General features: G+C 38.3%; 3 protein-coding genes across 3 annotated transcripts; 1 reads left to right on the top strand and 2 right to left on the bottom strand.

Moving 5' to 3' along the window:
- Nucleotides 1-293: 293 nt before the first annotated feature.
- LOC115815129 (zona pellucida-like domain-containing protein 1) lies at nt 294-2,870 on the bottom strand. Its single transcript, XM_030778093.1, has 10 exons — nt 2,768-2,870; nt 2,389-2,615; nt 2,043-2,227; nt 1,855-1,927; nt 1,660-1,757; nt 1,488-1,568; nt 1,213-1,384; nt 1,001-1,097; nt 818-844; nt 294-430 (listed from the first exon to the last, which is right to left on the bottom strand). The coding sequence occupies exons 1-10, from the start codon at nt 2,868-2,870 to the stop codon at nt 294-296; spliced, it is 1,200 nt and encodes a 399-aa protein (XP_030633953.1).
- A 3,443-nt stretch (nt 2,871-6,313) lies between these two features.
- hspa8b (heat shock protein family A (Hsp70) member 8b) lies at nt 6,314-10,748 on the top strand. The gene is made up of 9 exons (XM_030777620.1): nt 6,314-6,379; nt 7,705-7,914; nt 8,039-8,244; nt 8,462-8,614; nt 8,757-9,312; nt 9,453-9,655; nt 9,838-10,036; nt 10,127-10,359; nt 10,474-10,748. Exons 2-9 carry the CDS (start codon nt 7,710-7,712, stop codon nt 10,666-10,668), a joined length of 1,950 nt encoding a protein of 649 aa, XP_030633480.1. The 5' UTR covers nt 6,314-6,379; nt 7,705-7,709; the 3' UTR covers nt 10,669-10,748.
- Nucleotides 10,749-11,265: 517 nt separating this feature from the next.
- On the bottom strand, nt 11,266-12,415 carry lim2.3 (lens intrinsic membrane protein 2.3). The gene is made up of 4 exons (XM_030778486.1): nt 12,241-12,415; nt 11,961-12,110; nt 11,548-11,682; nt 11,266-11,324 (listed from the first exon to the last, which is right to left on the bottom strand). The coding sequence occupies exons 1-4, from the start codon at nt 12,413-12,415 to the stop codon at nt 11,266-11,268; spliced, it is 519 nt and encodes a 172-aa protein (XP_030634346.1).
- Between the last annotated feature and the right edge of the window lie 7,713 nt (nt 12,416-20,128).

Genomic DNA, 20,128 nt, shown 5'->3' with positions numbered 1-20,128 from the left:
GCTCTATTAGGCTACATCACTCTGTTGCATGCAATATTTTTGTTCTGTGATTAAAGGATGTGGAGGTACATATATTTCCATAGCAAAGAGCAGACAGCGAAGTTGATACTTATTGACATACGCCTTCTTTAAGTCCATCTGAAGATCTCTTTTAAGTGGAAATCATACATGGATGAATATGAACAATTAAGATAGCTCCCATCTACACCTGTAAAACACCACAGAGATTTGTGGGGATTCCCTTTTGAGATTGAATCAGAAAGTTCATAACTCATGTTGGACCACTGCCTCATTCAGTGGATGAGTATCCTCCGTCGTTTGAAGAGGATACCAATGAATGTTGCCATTGCAATACAGAGGACACACAACACTCCCGTAGCCACAGCAACTCCCACCAGAGAACTGTTACTTCGGGTCTCCACGGAGCTGTCTAAAAAGGGGGAAAATGTTTAAAACTTGAAAAAAACAGAGGGAATGCAATGTCTCTGGATTATTTCTATTGTTATTTCAATCTCATTAATGTTTGATAAGAGATGGACATATTTTTAATGGCAGCTCTGTCCAGTACGTACAAAGCCAACTTGCAAGGCAATATATGTTATACAGTTAAATATAGTTAAATACATAGGTACAGTTAAATAAATAAATAAATACATAGAGTAACAATAGCAGTTAAATAAAAGTATAGCTAAATATACATATTAACTTGGTTTTTGTATTTCCACATTTATATTAATTAGTTTGTATCTCTTTCTAAAAACAAAAAAAGAGAGAGAGTTTTAGTCATCAATTTAATTGTCGAGAAAGTTTTTCTTACTTTGTGCCTCTGCAGTCAACGGAGCACCTAAGGAGTGAATATGGGAGAGCAGCGAAAATCATATTATAGATAATTAGGCACTTTCACTGAAATGGTGAATCTGTTAACACCACTGTGGACTGATCATTACAGTGGTTACTTTGGTATGAATTGGTGACCGGCACTTTGGTTGCACTCTCTCACCGTTGTCTACTCGTGTCTTGATCGGACCAGCAGAGACAGTCGTTGCATCAGGTGAATCTGCAAATGGTGCCTCCCTCCTTCTCCTTGCTGGACAGCTCTGTAAGGCAAAAGGAAATCCCTCCATTTGAACATTTCAGCGGTCTGAGCCAGCCGTTCACTTTTATTGAAACATTTGCTGGTTGGCGTCAGATGTTCTGGCTTATGTTATTTACCGGGATCATTGAAGCACAGGTGGAGTTCTCACAGAGTCGGGTAACACAATGAAGGTAGAAAGTGGAGACACTTAAGTTCTTGTGCTCCACAAAGCGGAAGGCCTCAAAAGAGAAGTGAGCCTCCTGAGCCACTCCGTTCCATTCAATCACCGTTTGGCCATCGCGGTTACACCTGGTCAAAACAATACGACCACAGACTTTCACTCAAGACTCATGGTAAAAAGATACCCCCCAGTCTAGCCTTTTTTTTTTAACTCCTTTTATTATCAGCTCACCCAACAAAAAGATCATAGGAAGTGCTGTTTGATGGGATGGGACTTGTTGTGGCGTAGCAGCGATCAAGCAGGACATTAAACCTTTAAAAACAAATGAGAGTGAGAAACTTGCAAAATTGGTATTGATTTATTAATTGCATTTTAAGGATGATGCGTTCAGTAGTGCTGGTACCTGTTAGTGAGATTAGTGGCTTTGACCTGAACAAATATTCGAGTCTTCAGTTGCAGCCCAGTCTCAGGTATTTGGAGTGCTTGTGTGTACTGCTCGTCCTTTGGGGAAAAAAGAGAGAAGTTTATAAATGCTTCATGTGTGTGTGTGTTTACATGCCACTGAATGCTAAGACACAAATACAGAAAACAGACTTACAGTGAACAGCCTCATACTGAGGGTGCTGATGAAACTGCCATTGTTGTCTTTAACAGCAAGACTCACCCCAGATCTGTTTACAAAAAGAGAAATGTTGATGCATTTTTCTTTCCAGTGGTCATCTGTTCAAAACAGCTTTAAAACAGCAAATGGAAATTCATAGACATTACACTTGACTTAGGACTCACACGCTAACTTCTGTGTTGTTGACCACATATTGCAATGGATATCGGCAGGAGAACTTGTACATTAGCTCTTGGCGGTAAGTGATAGTGGTAGTACTGGGATCCCAGGAATTGATGAGCCCAGAAATGTTAACAAACTGGATGTTGGAGAAGTCTGAGAATTGACCAGATCCTATTTCATTTGTTATCTGTTCCAGGACAAAGACACAGACACGGTTTGAATTGCTCCTTAGGCAATTTTACCATACCAGTGCGGATCACATCTTTAACGTAAGGGGCGATTAGCGATATCGTCTAATGTTAGATCACACAAATCTCCACGCAAATTAATGTATTTCAATCATCATACCTCTAATGTGTTGGCACAGAAATTTATTGTGTTCTCGTTGATAGAGAAATTGAATTTCAAGACAGGTGGACTGACTGTCCAGTCAGCAGTTCCATGACACTCTGATTGTTGAAACTTTGCATTAAGGGCCATCAAAGACTCATTGTATCCTCCAAAATAGACAGGGCACAGCAGGATGCTCAGATACATATACTCAGTGCCACATGTTACTGTGATGTCAGAATTATCTGAAGGACAGATGGATAGAGGAATAATTAGTGTACTGCATTGAATAGCAATTTGTTAATTTAAAAAAGGTATGGACAATTTTTAGCTACAGAAAAGGAAAGGTTTGTTGAATGGACAAAATACATAATTTCTTAAAGCTGAAATCACAGACCTGGTTGTCTGAAGGTAGAGTCAAAGCTACACACAGATAAACCTGTTTGTGCTCCACAATGTAGGATCAGGCCAAAGTGGCAAAGCAGTACGACTAACCACATTTTATTCTATCTGAAAGGACACATGCAAAGGTTTGAAAAACAAGCAAAAACTCCAAACTCCAAATTCTTAAATTCTGAATTAATATCCATGACAAAAAATGGCAGTATAGCTCGTAGAATTTAACAGATGAAAAAGACCCTGTAAAATTAAACATTCATAAATTGGATAACCAGTTTCAGAATATTCTAGTACTTGTATTGGAAATACATATGTTTTTCAAAATATTTACAATATGGGTACATCAGTGGTATAGCGAAATGATCAAATCTAATTTTATTATTGCCATAAGCCAAAGAATTTAACAAAAGTACAGCTACACCCTCTTACCTTGAAGAGGCTAAATCCTTCAGGCTGGATGTATCTCTTCTCCTTCTCTTGGTGTAATTTCCTATCTCTCCACGTGCCTCTATTTATGCAGGTGGTCTGTTGAGTAAAAGGGCGTGATAGGGAATATCACAAAGAGGACAGCAACATGAAACCAGTTAAGGACAACTGATACAATACGCAACGAAATCTTGCTCTATATTTTAAATATGTTGTATTAACTATGTGTTTTCTGTCCACAAAAAATCAACACAAAGTGACAAACTGACAGCTTCTCAGATTTGCCATTTCCCCAAACTTGTAAAGGTTTGTGAAAATTTATGTCAAGCTAGAATATTACCCAAGAGACAGGACTAAAAATGTACGGAGCCTACTGGAGCTAAAAGTATGAAATATAAAAAGATACATGTTTAAATTTAAAAAGAGGAAATGTATAGGTACTCAAAAAAATTATTTACTTGAGTATAGTACAAGTATATATATACTCACTTTTATTTACTGCCATTAGCACATGCTCCCCAGAAAATTCAAATATGAGAAGCTGTGGAGGGCACTATGCTCTAAATTCCTTCAGGTTAAACATAGCTATTTATTTGTCTATGTATGTATGTATGTATGTATGTATGTATCTATCTATCTATATTCATTTTTTATCTATCTATCTGTCTGTCTGTCTGTCTGTCTATCTATCTATCTATCTATCTATCTATCTATCTATCTATCTATCTATCTATCTATCTATCTTCATTTAGTGACATATATACTAAATTTAAAGCTTTACTTAAGTTGTGGTCTCTGACTTTTACCTCTGTTTTGTGGCTTGAGAACTTGCAATTAACACTGGTCTACGTCAATGTAGTGTAATATGCTGTTGGGAAGTGTCACAGAAAACTCACTGAAAGCGTACTGAAGTACTGAAAGGGCAGACCTTTTCACTGCAGGCTTTTAACAGCACATTACTGGCATATTAAAGGTTCATTTTTTACATCGGGAAGCATGGGCTGGTATGGCATTGTACAAATTGCTGTTCTCTGAGGAAGTCAAAAACAGGCAGAGGAATCTATGGGAAAAAGTAAAGTGGCAACTAGGGAAAACTATTTTTAATCCTCACGTGTTCACTTAAAACTTCTAACTGACCCTAAGGACATTATATAAAGGTTCTTAAATGTCTGAGAGGTCCATGTTTACTTTGAACAAAATATGTTTGCATGGTAACTACAGTAGCTTGTTATAGTCATAAAGACTGTTGTCTGATGATGAATGTGTTTCATAATCGCATACATGTATTTTTAACACCCTTGGGATTTGATACATAGAATGCCTTCTCCTATGTCAGTGAAACTGATGCCTTTTCAAAAACATCCAACTGTTTTTTTGTGTATGGTGTATCCCACCTTAGCAGTGAGTCATCACGGTAAACCCAAGAGACTAGAACCAACAAAAGCCTACCTGAACTGCACTGTGTTGAATTTTATACATAGTGTTCGATGGCACATAATCAACAGATCCTCTCAGCTGTTGATGTAGAGATAAACCTATGTGGAGGCAATGACAATTCTACATCTGAACCTAAAAGGACCAACCACCCTAGGGTTCGTTCCAGGACATGTACAATGGTTATTGTTAATCATAAAATATTACAGTACTATGCTGACTGACTCTTTAGCTGTTCAAATTAGATCACAACAGAAATGAACTCCTCCTCTCAACACTATTTGGTTCAAAAGGGTGTGTTTGTTTTCTTCTTTACTTCTCTTCATATCAGACATTATCACACCCACCAAACGATCTCTGTGTCCCTTTGTCAGTGAATTGATTTTTTCCTTCGGGAAAAGGGGTATAGTGATTAAGTTTCAGTGTGCGCACATCTATGGTGTAAGTAACATGGCAATGATGATGATCCATATTCTGTGCCAACTGTAAAATCATTTATCTATTCCATCGCCGCCCTAGTTCATCTAGTTAAACCTTTTATCCCTTTATGCCCTTTAGAGGGGAGCTGAAGCCACTAGGGCAACAATCCCACAACACACAAAGGGGAATGAACTACAACTGTGTACTGCAATTATGTGCAGCTGTTACTCTGTGACTGTATTCTGAACTAAGAGAATAAAACCCAACAAATTTGTTGCTTTTATTAGATGTAGCCCTACACTTTGATTCCAACAAAACAAAACAAAACAAAACAAAACAAAACAAAACAAAACAAAACAAAACAAAACAAAACAAAACAAAAAACCTGAAATCAAAACCCAGCCACAATCCAAGGGAATCACAGGAGACTTCCACTGAACACCCAGATTAAATGGTGTAAATTGGAGTCTTACCCTGTTGAATGTTCATTCTGTACTTTGGTACTTTGTACTCTCTAAAAACACATATCCTAATTTGTCAAAATAAATAAGTAAATAATAAAAATAAAAATTTAAAGAACATATATGGAATGTAAGAAAAGTCACAGAAACTCCACTGTTTATTTTTAACATTTGTTTTCCAGTAATTCAGTGACATCATCATCATCATATTTTTTATTAATAAATTTAAGTAACTCATAAAATGTTTGATTGGGCCGTTGGGTTGATAAGGCATTATAAAATTCCTCTGAAAATAAACTAACTCGAGCGCCACTGGGTGGTTGAATGTCTCACTTCAGGTTAACTGTACTCACTGTTTGTGCACCTTGTTTCAGATAAAACACCTCCAGTGTCACCTCCGTAACGTTATACTGTAAAACGCTGTCACTGCTCACGTATCCCCACGGCATGCTTCAGTTCGTATGGGTTTGGAGAAGAATCATTTTGGCAATTAAACTGTGCTGCTTTTTTAGTTCAACTGTGCAGATCCAGAGACTGCACCTTAAAGAAAGATTTCCTTACACAACGGCTGAATGATTCATTTAAAATGCTGCTTCCAGACTGTTTTAATAAGAAGTTCTAATATTTTAATTATTTGTGTTATCCTCATCCGCTCTGAATTCTTATTGGTTTCCCCACATAGCTGGTGTGACTGCTGGTATTTGATTGGCTCTATCGACCATTCCATGTTCTCGACTGTTCCACGATTTTCTTTAAGAGGTTTCACAGGAGTTGGGCGCTGCAGTTTTGATATAGACAGCAAGTAAGAAGTACGTGCAGAGTTATCTGGAGGGTTCCAGGTGCTAGTGTGGGCACGACATAATAAACAGGTAAGAGTTAAATTGCATTTCTTCAATGGGAAAGCTAGACATTAGATACCCTTGCAGCAACAGTAAAAGAGACCAAACGAGGTACTTAAAAATACCAAAAGCAGAAAACGGTCTTTAATGTTTTTAAGGAGGGAGAAATTTACATTAGTGCAACGTTATCATTTGTGACTCGCAAATGATGCGTTAAATTAATATTTCGGTCGGTAGCATGTAGTTAATGAGTTATTTAGGCTGGAAGAGATATGACTAGTCGTGTGGTGATGCACGTATGATGTCTATCTCTCGCGTGCTGTATTGTATACCCCAGTATCAAATATCGCAGCTGGTGCAGACAGGGCTGCTATTCGCAGTTAGGCGAAGTGTTTGAGATAATGCCTGTCGCAGCTACACTGGAAAGCCGTTAGCTGGCTAAAATGATAGTTCTTCTGATATCGTATCGCTGAAAAACAACGTTAGTATTAACAATGCCCTTTTTTTTACGAAGAGGCAACAGAATGCTCCCGAAAGTCGCATGCCTGATCTGGCATGTGCGAAATCAACCGAGGTTAGTAGGTTGGTTGTTCTGTTCGGCGTCTGGAATCTGTGGATGAGGCGGTACAGAACGTTCTAGAAAATGATTCTCTTCCAAAGTAGTCCAAGGAGGCACTCCCTTTGCGTCTTATGCAATGTAATTGCGGTGAATAGCAATGCATTTGGCAAGTCGCCCATGAACTTTCCAGAAATTACAGAAATAGCCCGAACTGTGTACAGTTTCACCGTTTGGCTATTATGATGCTAATTAAAACGTGGCTATGAAACATTTGATGTCTGCTGTTTTGTTGTTACTGTCTGTAAAATATTTTTCAGAAATGCAAAGGAAACTGGCGTAGCTAAACTTCAGTGTGCTTTCCGGGTTGACAGAAATGCGTTAGGATGGAGTTTGGGAGTGTGGACTTCCAAATATGGCCTAAATGGCCCGAGCCAAGCAGAGTAGACGTCAAAGAGCTCAGCACCCCTTCATACACTGGCAGATGGTCTGCCCTGTAGACTTGTGAACAGGTGCTCATGGTGTGTATGAGTACAGTTAATTCAGCTGACATCTAGTGAGTAAAGAGAGAGTGACTAAATTCTAAAACTGTGACTGCATGCTCAGAAATAGACAATGCCGTTCAAGCCATTGAGGAATGGTTTCCCTAGCCTACATCCTGAGGATCTGTACACACAATTTGTGCTTCTTGTTTAAATGGTGTAGGCCAAATTTTTTTGAGTTCTCGTACCAGTAGAGGTCAGCATTGTGCCACTGTTTTAAGAAATATATTGTACATTTCTTTTCTCTCCGTCACCAGAAACCATGTCAAAGGGACCAGCAGTTGGAATTGACCTGGGGACCACCTACTCCTGTGTAGGGGTTTTCCAGCATGGTAAAGTGGAGATCATTGCCAATGACCAGGGTAACAGGACCACGCCCAGTTACGTTGCCTTCACAGACACTGAGAGATTGATCGGTGATGCTGCAAAGAATCAAGTTGCAATGAATCCCACCAACACAGTCTTTGGTAAGACAGCAGTTTCTTTGTGTCAAGATAAAGGGCATTTGTTACAGCCCTGTCAAACGATCACATAAATTTAACATTGTGATGTATGGTCAATGTCTGATCGCGTTTCTTTTATTTGTTTTAGATGCCAAGAGGCTTATCGGAAGGCGGTTTGATGATGCAGTCGTTCAGTCCGACATGAAGCACTGGCCATTCACAGTCATCAATGACTCCTCTCGACCAAAAGTTCAAGTTGAATACAAAGGAGAGACTAAGGCCTTCTATCCTGAGGAAATCTCCTCGATGGTGCTTGTCAAGATGAAGGAGATTGCAGAGGCTTATCTAGGAAAGGTGAGCCTACTTTTTTTTTTTTTTTCTTTTTCAATGACATCTTAAAACAAATTAAGCTATGCTCAGAATGTAGTCAAACTTAGTCAAACGATAAAAAGACATAAATTTGCACAATAATGTGAATATAAGAATTTAAATTGAGGCATAGCTGTGTATTCTCTCAGTATATACTTGGCTGAAAATAATTATATAATTATTTTTCTTTTTCCCCCCACAGAGTGTTACTAATGCTGTTATTACAGTGCCTGCTTACTTCAACGATTCTCAGCGTCAGGCCACAAAGGATGCTGGGACCATCTCTGGCCTGAATGTTCTGAGAATAATCAATGAACCCACAGCAGCTGCTATTGCCTATGGCCTGGACAAGAAAGTGAGTTTTCACTCAGTGAAATTATGGTGTTGCATTCATGCATTATGGTGAAACATGTAAATATAAGTAGATGTGTTTAAGCACTCTGTTAGTGTCATTTCTAATCCATTGTATTAATTTCTGTCTTTTACTTTTAAAAAAGGTTGGTTCAGAGAGAAATGTTCTAATCTTTGACCTTGGTGGGGGCACTTTTGATGTGTCCATCCTCACCATCGAAGATGGCATCTTTGAAGTCAAGTCCACCGCTGGTGACACCCACCTGGGTGGAGAGGACTTTGACAACCGCATGGTCAATCACTTCATCTCAGAGTTCAAGCGCAAATACAAGAAGGACATCAGCGACAACAAGAGGGCCGTGCGTCGCCTGCGCACAGCCTGCGAGAGAGCCAAGCGCACCCTGTCCTCCAGCACTCAGGCCAGCATCGAAATCGACTCCCTGTACGAGGGTATTGACTTCTACACCTCCATCACGAGAGCTCGTTTTGAAGAGCTAAATGCAGACTTGTTCCGTGGGACCCTGGACCCCGTTGAGAAGTCCCTCCGCGATGCCAAACTGGACAAGTCCCAGATCCATGACATTGTACTTGTAGGCGGCTCCACACGTATTCCCAAGATCCAGAAGCTCCTACAGGACTTCTTCAATGGGAAAGAACTCAACAAGAGCATAAACCCGGATGAGGCTGTTGCGTATGGCGCAGGTATTTAAACATGTAACCAGTCACTAAGAACTGCAAATTCTATATTCTGTGTAGAACGTTACAGAAATTGCATCCCTGCAGACTAGGTTGATTTTTAGCACATAGCAGTGACTTTTTTTTTTTTTTATCCTGTTGCACAGCTGTGCAGGCAGCCATTTTGTCAGGGGATAAGTCAGAGAACGTACAGGATCTCTTGTTGCTGGACGTCACCCCTCTGTCCCTGGGCATTGAGACAGCTGGCGGGGTCATGACCATTCTAATCAAACGTAACACTACCATCCCAACCAAGCAGACACAGACCTTCACCACCTATTCAGACAACCAGCCTGGTGTGCTCATTCAGGTGAGGGAATGAACACTAGATCAAATCAGCATAATCTAAAAATTTTTTTTCAGGTTGGAAGGCCTGAAGTAGTTACTTTTTCATGTTAACAGTATGAAGTAGTAATGATTGCCATTACTATCATTATTCTTATAAAATGAAGCATGGACTTAAATGTTTGGTTTTTTTTTTACTCTGTCCAGGTCTATGAAGGTGAAAGAGCCATGACCAAGGACAACAACTTGCTGGGGAAATTCGAGCTGACAGGCATTCCGCCCGCACCTCGAGGTGTGCCTCAGATTGAAGTCACCTTTGACATCGATGCCAACGGCATCATGAACGTGTCTGCTGTGGACAAGAGCACTGGCAAGGAGAACAAGATTACCATCACCAATGACAAAGGTACCTCAGCCTTCTTCATCTCCTCTCCTGTCTCCGTTCGCAACATTTAAAGGCAAAATATGAAGCGGTGGTTTGTACTTTTGCTTTCAGGTCGTCTCAGTAAGGAGGACATTGAGCGCATGGTGCAGGAGGCAGAGAGGTATAAGGCTGAGGATGACGTACAGCGTGAAAAAGTGGCTGCTAAAAACGGCCTTGAGTCGTACGCCTTTAACATGAAGTCTACTGTGGAGGACGAGAAGCTGAAGGGCAAAATCAGTGATGAGGACAAGCAGAAGATCCTGGACAAGTGCAACGAGGTCATCAGCTGGCTTGACAAGAACCAGGTATTAGTTCAGTTTGTTCAGCAGTCCCTGACTGGATTATTACCATGTGTAACTCATGTTTGGTTTGTGTTTTTGAACGTTTGTGAAACTTATTTGACTGTTGTCCTTACGCAGACCGCTGAGAAAGATGAGTTTGAGCACCAGCAGAAGGAACTGGAGAAGGTGTGTAACCCCATCATCACCAAACTTTACCAGAGTGCTGGCGGCATGCCCGGAGGGATGCCTGAGGGCATGCCAGGAGGATTCCCAGGAGCTGGAGGTGCACCTGGAGGAGGATCCTCTGGCCCAACCATTGAGGAGGTTGACTAAAATGATGGCATTTTCCATGCTCCTTCACCCTAATGTAGCTACTCTGTTTTTCCTTGGTGGCATGTTCCTAAAATGCATAGTATAAAGCACTGCCTTGTGAAAGTTGTGAGTTTATACATTACAGCAGATGTATTACAAAGGACAAAAAGGAATAACTTTATCTCCTGTGGGCATTTATTTCAAGTTACTCTTGCTAAACAGCTGGTTGGAGCTGCATGATGTTCTTCAGTGGAGTCGTGTGACGGCTAATGGGTTATTTTCTGCACATCACCCTGTCATATCAGATGTTAACAATAAATAATTTTATTTCACAATTTAAAGAGTATGAGTCACTGTTTTTTTTTTTTTTTTCTTCTTTCAAAATGAATGCCTCTCTCTCTATGGTGTTTTCTTAAAAAAGTTCATTAAGTTGTAATCCTTATATAACTAAAATTATTTGGATGTGCATCTAACATAAAATGCCTTCTGTAACAGTTTTTTTTTTTATCAGTCATTTATTTTGTCCGATATTCATTATTTGTGAAATAAACAATAAATGACAGCTGGAAAATCGCAGGACCAGGGTTTACATGATGGTTCACATTCAAAATGAATGGATCAACGGGTGTTAGCACTTCTGGGTTCATGCATCCGGTAGGCACACATGTAGAATATACCTGTAAAGACAGGAGAAGACCTTTTAACCTTTGCACTTTTATGGTGCGTGCTGTGTTGTACAGATTCAAGTGTCGTCTAGATGCACAGAAAGACCACCTATTTGACAAGACTCGCTATAGAAGGAGCGACATGCTTTGACTGTGCTACTGCCTGAATACATCTTGTTTTGCATAGCACTGAAACCTGTCCTTATATCAAAGTCAATCCTTGAAAGCACCATACCTGAAAAAAATGTGAGCACGACGGACACCCAGCCCATTATATATGACCAGGAGAACCGCCAGTTGCCGTATCGTTTACCATAGTAATTCACAGTCACTCCAGTGTAAACTGCCATGGCCAGCAGCACAAAGAAGCCTGGAAAACAGCAGAAAATGCAATACAATCAGACACGTGGTAACACAGCACTGAAAGAGCGTTTGATAAATGTGATCCTCTAATATACTCAATGTATATGTGAGAATGTCTTTTTTTTTGTGAGAGTGTGCTTCCCACAATAAAACATTAAATGTGACTGGTGACATATTAGTATTAGGATGGAACTTCACATCTGTACTGGTAACTTTATAGCCTGTTGAATATACTTCAATTTCAAAGAGTCTGGGAGAAGACACGAGAAAATTGAGGGCACTCACATGAAATGAAATAGAGAATGCCAGCAGCAAAGGTTTTATCAAAGCCATCAAAGGAAGAGTAATTGATGAAAGCCATTACGCCAATGATGAGCCCAAAGAAGCAAGCCAAAATAGCAAGGATCATGAAAGCCCTGGTAGCATCCCAGTATGCTGTCGTAAGGGAAAACAGGACAAGTTTTGACATGTGAACATTTCACAATCTACACCTATCATACTAAAGCATGCTATTTTTTTCTTTCTTTTTTTTGGTAATCACAATTTAGCAAAGACATTTTCTCACCAATGCTGTCTGTGTGCATCATGCATTTCCCAGGCATACAATAGCGCCACAGGCCCTGGTGCATGTAGCCGCTAGATTGGCGGTACTGCATCCAGTAATCGGTTGCTGTAGAAACCACAAGGAGTATGTTGCCCACTCCTGCACAGAACAATCCTCCACCCATAAAGCTGTACATTGTGCACCTATGGTAACTGACAGAGAGAGAATCAAGCTTGTGTTTAATACACCCGCATTTTACCTTTCCAGTTGTGCAGCTTTTTCACATCACAACTGATTTCTGTCAATCAAAGGACACCTCGTTCCAGTCTTTCTACAGCCGCTTTAAGATAAACGCTCCAAATGATGTATGGTTTTCTGAATTCCAACATTGTTCGGATAACTGACAACTAACCATATGCTGTGTCACTTCTCTGAGAGTTGGGGTAAATTAATGGAAAATACCCAAAAGAGAATTTCATATTTAATTTTGTTCGAATATCAGATGACAATACATTACGAATTCTGGAGCCAGATATGTTATATAAAAATTTGTATATGTTCAAAAATTCAGAGTATTTTTTATTCTTTGATACTGATGGACTAAAGTTTGTAACACATATATTTATTTAAATTACACTAGAACTAAAATCTGAGCACTTGTGATAATTTAACTTCATTCTCAGATTTTACATCAGTGGACGCTCACTCAAGCCAACAGACATAACTGACAAACGGCACATACATATGTACCTGGTTCATCTAACATCATCTTTAGAAAAGTCACAAACAAATGTAACAAACTATATTTAGCAGTTTTCTCAAAGTGAAATTAAAAACATACCTCTTTTAGTCTTTCGAGAATTCCAAAATTGGTGGCCTGTAAAATGGAAAACTCCGAACCTCAATAGTGCCAAGGCAGGCAGATTTCCATCAGCTATTGGCAGTTATTTTTTGTCTGTGCATAGGAACCAGGGAGGACAGGACACAGAGACAAAAGACCTGTCAGAGCGGCAGCCAATCAGAGCGGCCGAGTTTGTGCTTAAGAGAATCTGCTGAAAATACAAAACTATTTAACACTAGAAAGCTTTGCTAATACTGATGACAAAGTACTTTCAATTGACAATTTTGAAACAATATATTTGAAAAGTTGATCATTTGTTTTGTTTGTGAAAGTAAATTAAATTTGTTTGCAACTGAAAAAGTGACCTGTTAGTATGGCGACTTAGGCTTGGGGTCACAATATCTCTAAAAATACAAAAAAAAAAAAAAAAATTCATTTCATTCTTTGAGCAAATGACTCGCATGTCTAGGGATGGTTCTTCCAAGCTAGACTGAAGTTTATACTTCTAGCAGCTTAACACCCGTTAAACTTTTCAAAATGTAATTTATCCCAGTAGATGAACAAATACATTACAAATTATATTATAAAATGCAACAATTTACTCATACAACAGTACGAATTGTTGGTACACTGGTCAAATTAAGGGCCTTTATTAATGGCAATTCTGATATTCAGAATCAGGATTATACATCGTTATTCACGGGGATCAAGCCAATTTTACACACACACACAGTGCTGATGATTATTAATATGTAAATTCATATAAGTAAGATAATCATCCTTGACAATATGCAAGCTCCACTTGGACTTAATTAATTTCCAAGCTGAGGTGTAATTATGCTGGCAACAGCAACCAAAAAGGACAGTATTAAACGTGAAAAACAGCATAATGATATATTAAAGAATAAAGCAGTGACATTTCTGAAGAATCTTTTTTTGACTCTTTTGTGATCTCTACTTACTCTCCTAATCCACATAGTTTATTATTCATTTTTTCTTTCTTTATTGACACATGAAAAGTTTGATTTATAATTGAATTGTTAATTTTATTTTTTAACCAAAAAAAAGCAAAATTCTAACATTAGAGAGAAAAGTTAACACCATTCAGATTCTACACGTATCCTTCATGCACCAAATATCCTGTCAAATCATGGTCAACATTACAAAATAAAGATTCTGAATTCATATGAAATGTTCCAAACACAGTGATTAGTAAGAAAAGCTGTTTCACTGTAAACCCGTATTGTGTGAAATAATAAGCTGACGATTACACACCTTTTCTTTTTGTGAGAGATTTTTTGTTAATTTTGTTAATTTTGTTAGATCAGTGACACGTTACATGTTAGTTACTACAGTGCTGATAGAGTTTATTTATGAGAAACAGAGTTCAAGTTAACTTAAGTGTTAACATAGAACTGTTAAATGTAGGCTACTCTTTTATTTTACATAGAACACATTTAATAGATTTTCAAGAGATTTCTTCCCATGTATTTGTGGATTGCTGTTTCATTGTTGGTTTTGAGTGCTAATACGCTCTTTGATTGTATGTTGAGTGGGAGTGATGCCAACAACTTTGACCAGTAGAGGGCACCATACAGCTTTGAATGATGACAAAACAACATGACCCACAGTGAGGAAATACTTCTCAGACTAATTACTGATCTGCAGCAAAATCAGATTTGCATAGCAATCTGTCTTCTTTCATCCTCTTTTGCCTGTAGGTGGAACAAAACACTGGATAATTCAAATGTCATCATTGCCCTTATCATACAGAATGATATATTTAATTCAATTAAATTACATACTTGTTTCTCACATTAATTATATGTCCTTAAGTCTTCAGAAAAAAAGTAAGTAAACTGAGAATTTGCCTGCATCGTATTCTGGTTTACCGATTGTAAAATTCTTTGGCAATCGACTTGTGCACGGATTTCTTTTCATTATTGTCTCAGAGAATACAAAGACTCAAACTAGAGAAAACAGTTCTCTTTCTGTTCTTCCCAGATTCCAAAAGTTGATGGTGATGACCTTTGCTTGTGCAGTGCTCTGATTTCTCATACAGTCAGTACAGTCAAATGAAAAGAGTGTCTACATCGCAGAAGGCTGAGACAACAAACAAAAGGAGCATTAAACCACTAATGAAAAAAGCTTTTTCCAAAGGTGTGTGTGTGTCACTTACTGCAGAGAATCTGTAACCAGAAAAAAAACCCCACTCCATTTAGTCTTCATTAATAAGAGAGAGTAAGGGAGGGGAAAAAATGAACTAATAATGAAACAGACAAGTCAGAGCATAGTTACTGTTTTCATTCTTCATTCATAATATGCACATTGGCTCTGGTGCATCATGTCAGTGTTTTGTCAAACACAGAGACAGCTGAATTGCACATTATGTTGAATGCATATTAGTGAGAAACATATGGGAGCTGAGGACTGCCATAAACTGGAACCCTGAAAACAAGTAATAATTCATTTAAGCTCTGCCATAAAAGAGGGTGATCCGTGAAGACATTGAATCAGAATTTTTTTTTTTTTTTTTGCTAAATTATGTGCACTGAAAATAAAGCAATGTGGTGGCTGTAGCCTTAATGATTCGTAATTATCAATTTGATAAAGGAACTTGTTTTGAAATGTTGTGAAATGAGAGAAAAAAGAAACAACTAAAGAAAGAAAGATGTGGGCGGTAGTGTGAGAAAATAGACAACATTTGCTGCGAACAATGGCAAAAATCCTCACCCCCTTATCTCTGGTAGAGAAATCATTGAAAGGAGCATAATGAGAAAGACTGAAGAGAGAGACAGAAGACAACGGTCTGCTAAGGCAGAGACCTCAAATCTGGCCATCCGAACTCTTTTTTTTTCGGCACGACTTTAAAAGAGAGGGATGGATATGATGCAAAGAGGGGCTCTCACAACTCATAAGCCATGTACCATTGAAATGATTTCTCTTCTTTCGTTGTCGTTGAGCCACTCGAAGGGAAAATGCTTATGGCGTCATTTCACACACCGGTAAATCAACATCAGTCCCTCTAATGCCTTTTGGAACTGGCCTCCAATGACCTTTTGGTAGCAATTGTGTGGGGATCCGCTTTCATTTTTATGATGCTGCGCTCGCAGCGTTGGTTTCCATTTGCATTAATCAGCCTAGATAGAGCAGTACACGTTGCTCAAAAATATGAACATGCAAATTTGTTTTTTTCTATATTGCTGCTCTGTTTCCTGATGATGTAACGTACGATACTGGCAAACCATCGAACCACTTTCCTTTGCAGGTAGCTTGACTTTTCACTTGATCAAAACACATATTTGCTCTTGTTTGCTGACACTGTTCACTTGCAGGCTTTGTTTTAAATCCCATTATTACTAACTGAGTTCAGACTTGTTACTTCTTGGTCTCACCTGTTCAAGCAGACTGTCTGGCAGTTATTAATGAAAGGGCAATTAGCCTGCTGTTGAGAAAAGCGAGTGCCAACAAGGAATACGTAGTAAATATAGAAATATTAGAATTATGCTGAATTAACACGGCAAGACTTGGGCCGGAAAAAAGTGAAAGCAAAAGATAAACATATAAAAAGGATGTTGTTTGAGTGAACAGCAAAGGCAAAAAATTCAGTGGAATTATCTTTATTTCTGTCATTGAAGTGAATCACTTTGGAAAAAAAAAAATGAAAAGGCCTTAATTGCTGCTCTCTGTGTTCTCCTTTTTCAAAACATTCAATTGTACTTACTCTTTCTTTCACTTAACAAGGCTTCGTCTTAAATAAAAGATCAGAAAAACAAATGGTGGTTTTTGGTATGTGCCTTGCCAATATTATATCATATTCTTGCTCTGTCTCCTCAATGAAGCAGCGAGTGTCAGACAGGTAATCAAAACAGGCCTGAAAATAGGATTAGGCAGACTAACTACAACACGTCAGAGAAAGCAATACAACTGCCCACTCTTAGGCTGGCACAGACAAAACAAAAATACTTATGATGATTCTACATCTTGACTTTTTCATCTTAACTTCCAATCAAGTTAAATGACACATCAAAAATTACAAAACCATGAAAAGATGAAACTAGGCAGTGAATAATATATATTTCAAGACTTCCTTTACTGTAGGGCTCTCTTTCACCAACCCTGCTTTAGTTCACTGTAAATTCCATAATTCATAAGATCATAAGATGACAGGTCTCCTGTTAAATGCTGTCTCTACAAGCTCACAGTGGATAAAACTTTTTAAATAAATTATAAACTAATCTGAGCTGACCTTATTGCCATTTAATATGCAGTCTATATATAGCATTTGATAGTACATTGCTAAAGTAAGAATATCTTTTAGTGATAGTATGACAAATATGTTTCATCTAAAGATCTTTCGAATAATCCCAAAGACAATATTTCATCATTCTGACAATATTTTTCAACGTTAAGTTTTTTTTGAGGTGAACAGGCAATACATATTGGGTTAAATAGCCAACTGTATTTTCTCGTTTAAAAGTTGCTGCCTTTAAATTAAGTATGTCCAAAAACGTATCCGCTCTCTCTCTCTCGCCTAAGGGATAAAGAGATAGATAAGGTGGAACTGACTCTTCAGGCTATCTCATTTAACACTGTAATGAGGCGAGACTAAGATTGCAGTAATACTCAAACTTGTCAGTTTAATGGGCGAGGTACTTTGACTTACCGCTTACTGCGCTGTATGAAGAATGTTTCGAGCCATTTAGCAAGGCATAGAATCCCATACTTTTCCTGTGTTTTTCCTCTAAATCTGTCTATCTGTCCTCTGCAATATACAGGTTTTAGCGGAGTAGTATAAAAATTTCGTCACTAGATGGTACCATCTCACAAAACCAACTCTTCAATGAACTCAAAACGCCGAAAGAGGGGTTTTCCAAAGAAGTGTAACGGAACTGAACTCGTAAGTGATAAAACGTATATTTTTAACCGTCTACCTATATTACAATCCTTAGTCATTATAAGTCTGGCATCCGAGCAACACAGCACCGCAGCCTTAATGTATTTTTGAACTGTGGGTAAATTTTTTTGTGTCGTTTTTAAAAACCCAGCTCAGCAGTTTAATGTATTTTAATGTCATTAACTCTGACAGATACGGTGAGTCATATACATAATGTATAATACATAAAATAAATATATGTAGATTTTCCTCCCCTATATCAGATTAGGAGAGAAATCTCTTTAAGTCCCATCATCAAATGACGCACGAGTCATAGCAAAATTTTTGTTTGGCCTTTTTCAGAGTGCTGAACTTCTTTTGACTTTTTTGAGTCAAGTGCGAGGGTCTCATAAACGACTATTAGTCCCTAATCTAGTCGAGATAATAACATCAATCACATTAAAATACAATGCCCCCCGTATTTGCCATACATTCTCGGGATTATTGCCAAATCACCAAAGGCTTCTATAGGCAAACACACCGACGCAAAACTGCCTTATCTTTAATTCCACACGCTACTACCCCAGGATCCATACAATAGTCACATATAAAATAAATGCCTTTTACAGACTAGTAATGATTTTCTGTGCAATTTAATCAACCGCGAGTGCAGCAATGGCTATATTTGCTGTAATGGTTTAGTCATATCTGCTTTTAAGCAAATGCTATGAGGACGACACAACATTACAGAAGAGAAAGCGTTTGACCAAGTCTGACCTTGATGTAGCTTAGCGAGCCACACTAACCATGTATTAGTGAATACAGAGCAGTTTGTGTTGTTGAGAGTGCTGTTGATAGTGTATCTATAGAAAGAGAGAGGAACTTTATCAATTTTGAAATCTTGAGGTCGATGTAAGATAACTGGGGAAACCACACTATTATTCACTCTTTGTTGACCCACATACCTAGAATTATTGCACTTCCACCGTGTATCTAGGCAACAGAAAACTTAAGTTGACAACTAGCACAAAGAGTCTGCTTTTTTTTTTTTTAATATGTGCGTGGATCCAGAGGGTTTTAAAACGTGTGGTTTCTTTTTAATTAATACAGCAAGAGTGAACATCTCAGAGGTGTCCAGCATAGAGTATGATGGGTTTATGTCTTTGAGTTGGTCATAACAAAGGCTTTGAAGAACAGGGAGACTGACATCATTTTTGTGAGAAAAGTCAAATCTCTGATTTGAACATTCAAAAGGCACACAGGAAGTGTGTCTTAGGCAGGCAAACAAAAGCATGAATAGTCTCCCTCTCTCGCTTTCTCTAGCCTTCCCCGAACACAGTCAATTTCCCTTTAGTACATGTTTTTTCAGCCGTAGCTAATGTGCTCTCTTAGTATGTGCTTGGAGGTATTTTCAACAGAGAGGACCTGCTTTGCCATGCCTTATTACACAGGTAATTTACATAAATCACTTTAAACATCTCTCATTACTGTTCTTTCATGTTTATTTTTGATTATCAACATTAACCTGTGATTCGAATGGCTTCTTTTGTCAAGTGTAATAATGTTGGAGCAAAACACAGGTTAAAGCTTGAATTACAATGATATCAGCTGAAGCTTGCTCTTGCTTCATCTCCTGTCTCTCTTTTTCCCTGTAAAAGTGAGTTAAGCATGTGTTAAGCAAATCCCAACGTTCAGTCATACTAGCTGAGGGACCCTAATAATGAAGCTGACATAACACAACCACATTCTTCTAAATAAATGATTCAAACTATGTCTCCTTGCCGTTGGTTCTAAGCTTTTGTATTTGGGTGTTTTGTATTTGGGTGTACCATATCTGGGTAATACTTCACATGAATTCATATTTGAAAGAATATCTTAGCAAATTAGGCTATTTTTTATTGAGTTTCTTTTACAAACAATCCACGAGATACATAATCTGAAATGATTATGTGTTTGAGGAAATCACACACTTTCAGCAAAATGTCCAGATGAAGTTCTCCTCCTCATGCTGATTGGATAAAATCCTTTTCTGACAGCATGTTCACAGCAGGTGCAGAGATGAAGTTCTACAGATAGAAATTCTGGATTTATATTTAAATCTACTGTTTTACTTTGATGGGCTTGTTCACAAAGACTTGCTGCGATATATATATAACAATAAAAACCTCATTGTGTTACATGTATTCATTGAG

This window comes from Chanos chanos, chromosome 6, assembly GCF_902362185.1.
Source record: "Chanos chanos chromosome 6, fChaCha1.1, whole genome shotgun sequence".
Taxonomy (NCBI): Eukaryota; Metazoa; Chordata; class Actinopteri; order Gonorynchiformes; family Chanidae; genus Chanos; species Chanos chanos.
Note: the sequence above shows the minus strand (reverse complement) of the source record. Positions and strands in the feature narration are given on the sequence as shown.

Excerpts from the sequence above, each read along its gene's own strand:
- LOC115815129 (XM_030778093.1), bottom strand. The coding sequence starts at position 2,870 with ATGTGGTTAGTCGTACTGCTTTGCCACTTTGGCCTGATCCTACATTGT. Across the intron at positions 2,228-2,388 it reads TCTGTGCCAACACATTAGAG|ATAACAAATGAAATAGGATC; the intron begins GTATGATGATTG and ends GTCCTGGAACAG. Across the intron at positions 431-817 it reads GTTGACTGCAGAGGCACAAA|ACAGCTCCGTGGAGACCCGA; the intron begins GTAAGAAAAACT and ends CCCCCTTTTTAG.
- lim2.3 (XM_030778486.1), bottom strand. The coding sequence starts at position 12,415 with ATGTACAGCTTTATGGGTGGAGGATTGTTCTGTGCAGGAGTGGGCAAC. Across the intron at positions 12,111-12,240 it reads GATGCACACAGACAGCATTG|CATACTGGGATGCTACCAGG; the intron begins GTGAGAAAATGT and ends CCCTTACGACAG. Across the intron at positions 11,683-11,960 it reads CATTCTCTATTTCATTTCAT|GCTTCTTTGTGCTGCTGGCC; the intron begins GTGAGTGCCCTC and ends GCTGTTTTCCAG.
- hspa8b (XM_030777620.1), top strand. The coding sequence starts at position 7,710 with ATGTCAAAGGGACCAGCAGTTGGAATTGACCTGGGGACCACCTACTCC. Across the intron at positions 9,313-9,452 it reads GGCTGTTGCGTATGGCGCAG|CTGTGCAGGCAGCCATTTTG; the intron begins GTATTTAAACAT and ends CCTGTTGCACAG. Across the intron at positions 10,360-10,473 it reads GCTGGCTTGACAAGAACCAG|ACCGCTGAGAAAGATGAGTT; the intron begins GTATTAGTTCAG and ends GTCCTTACGCAG.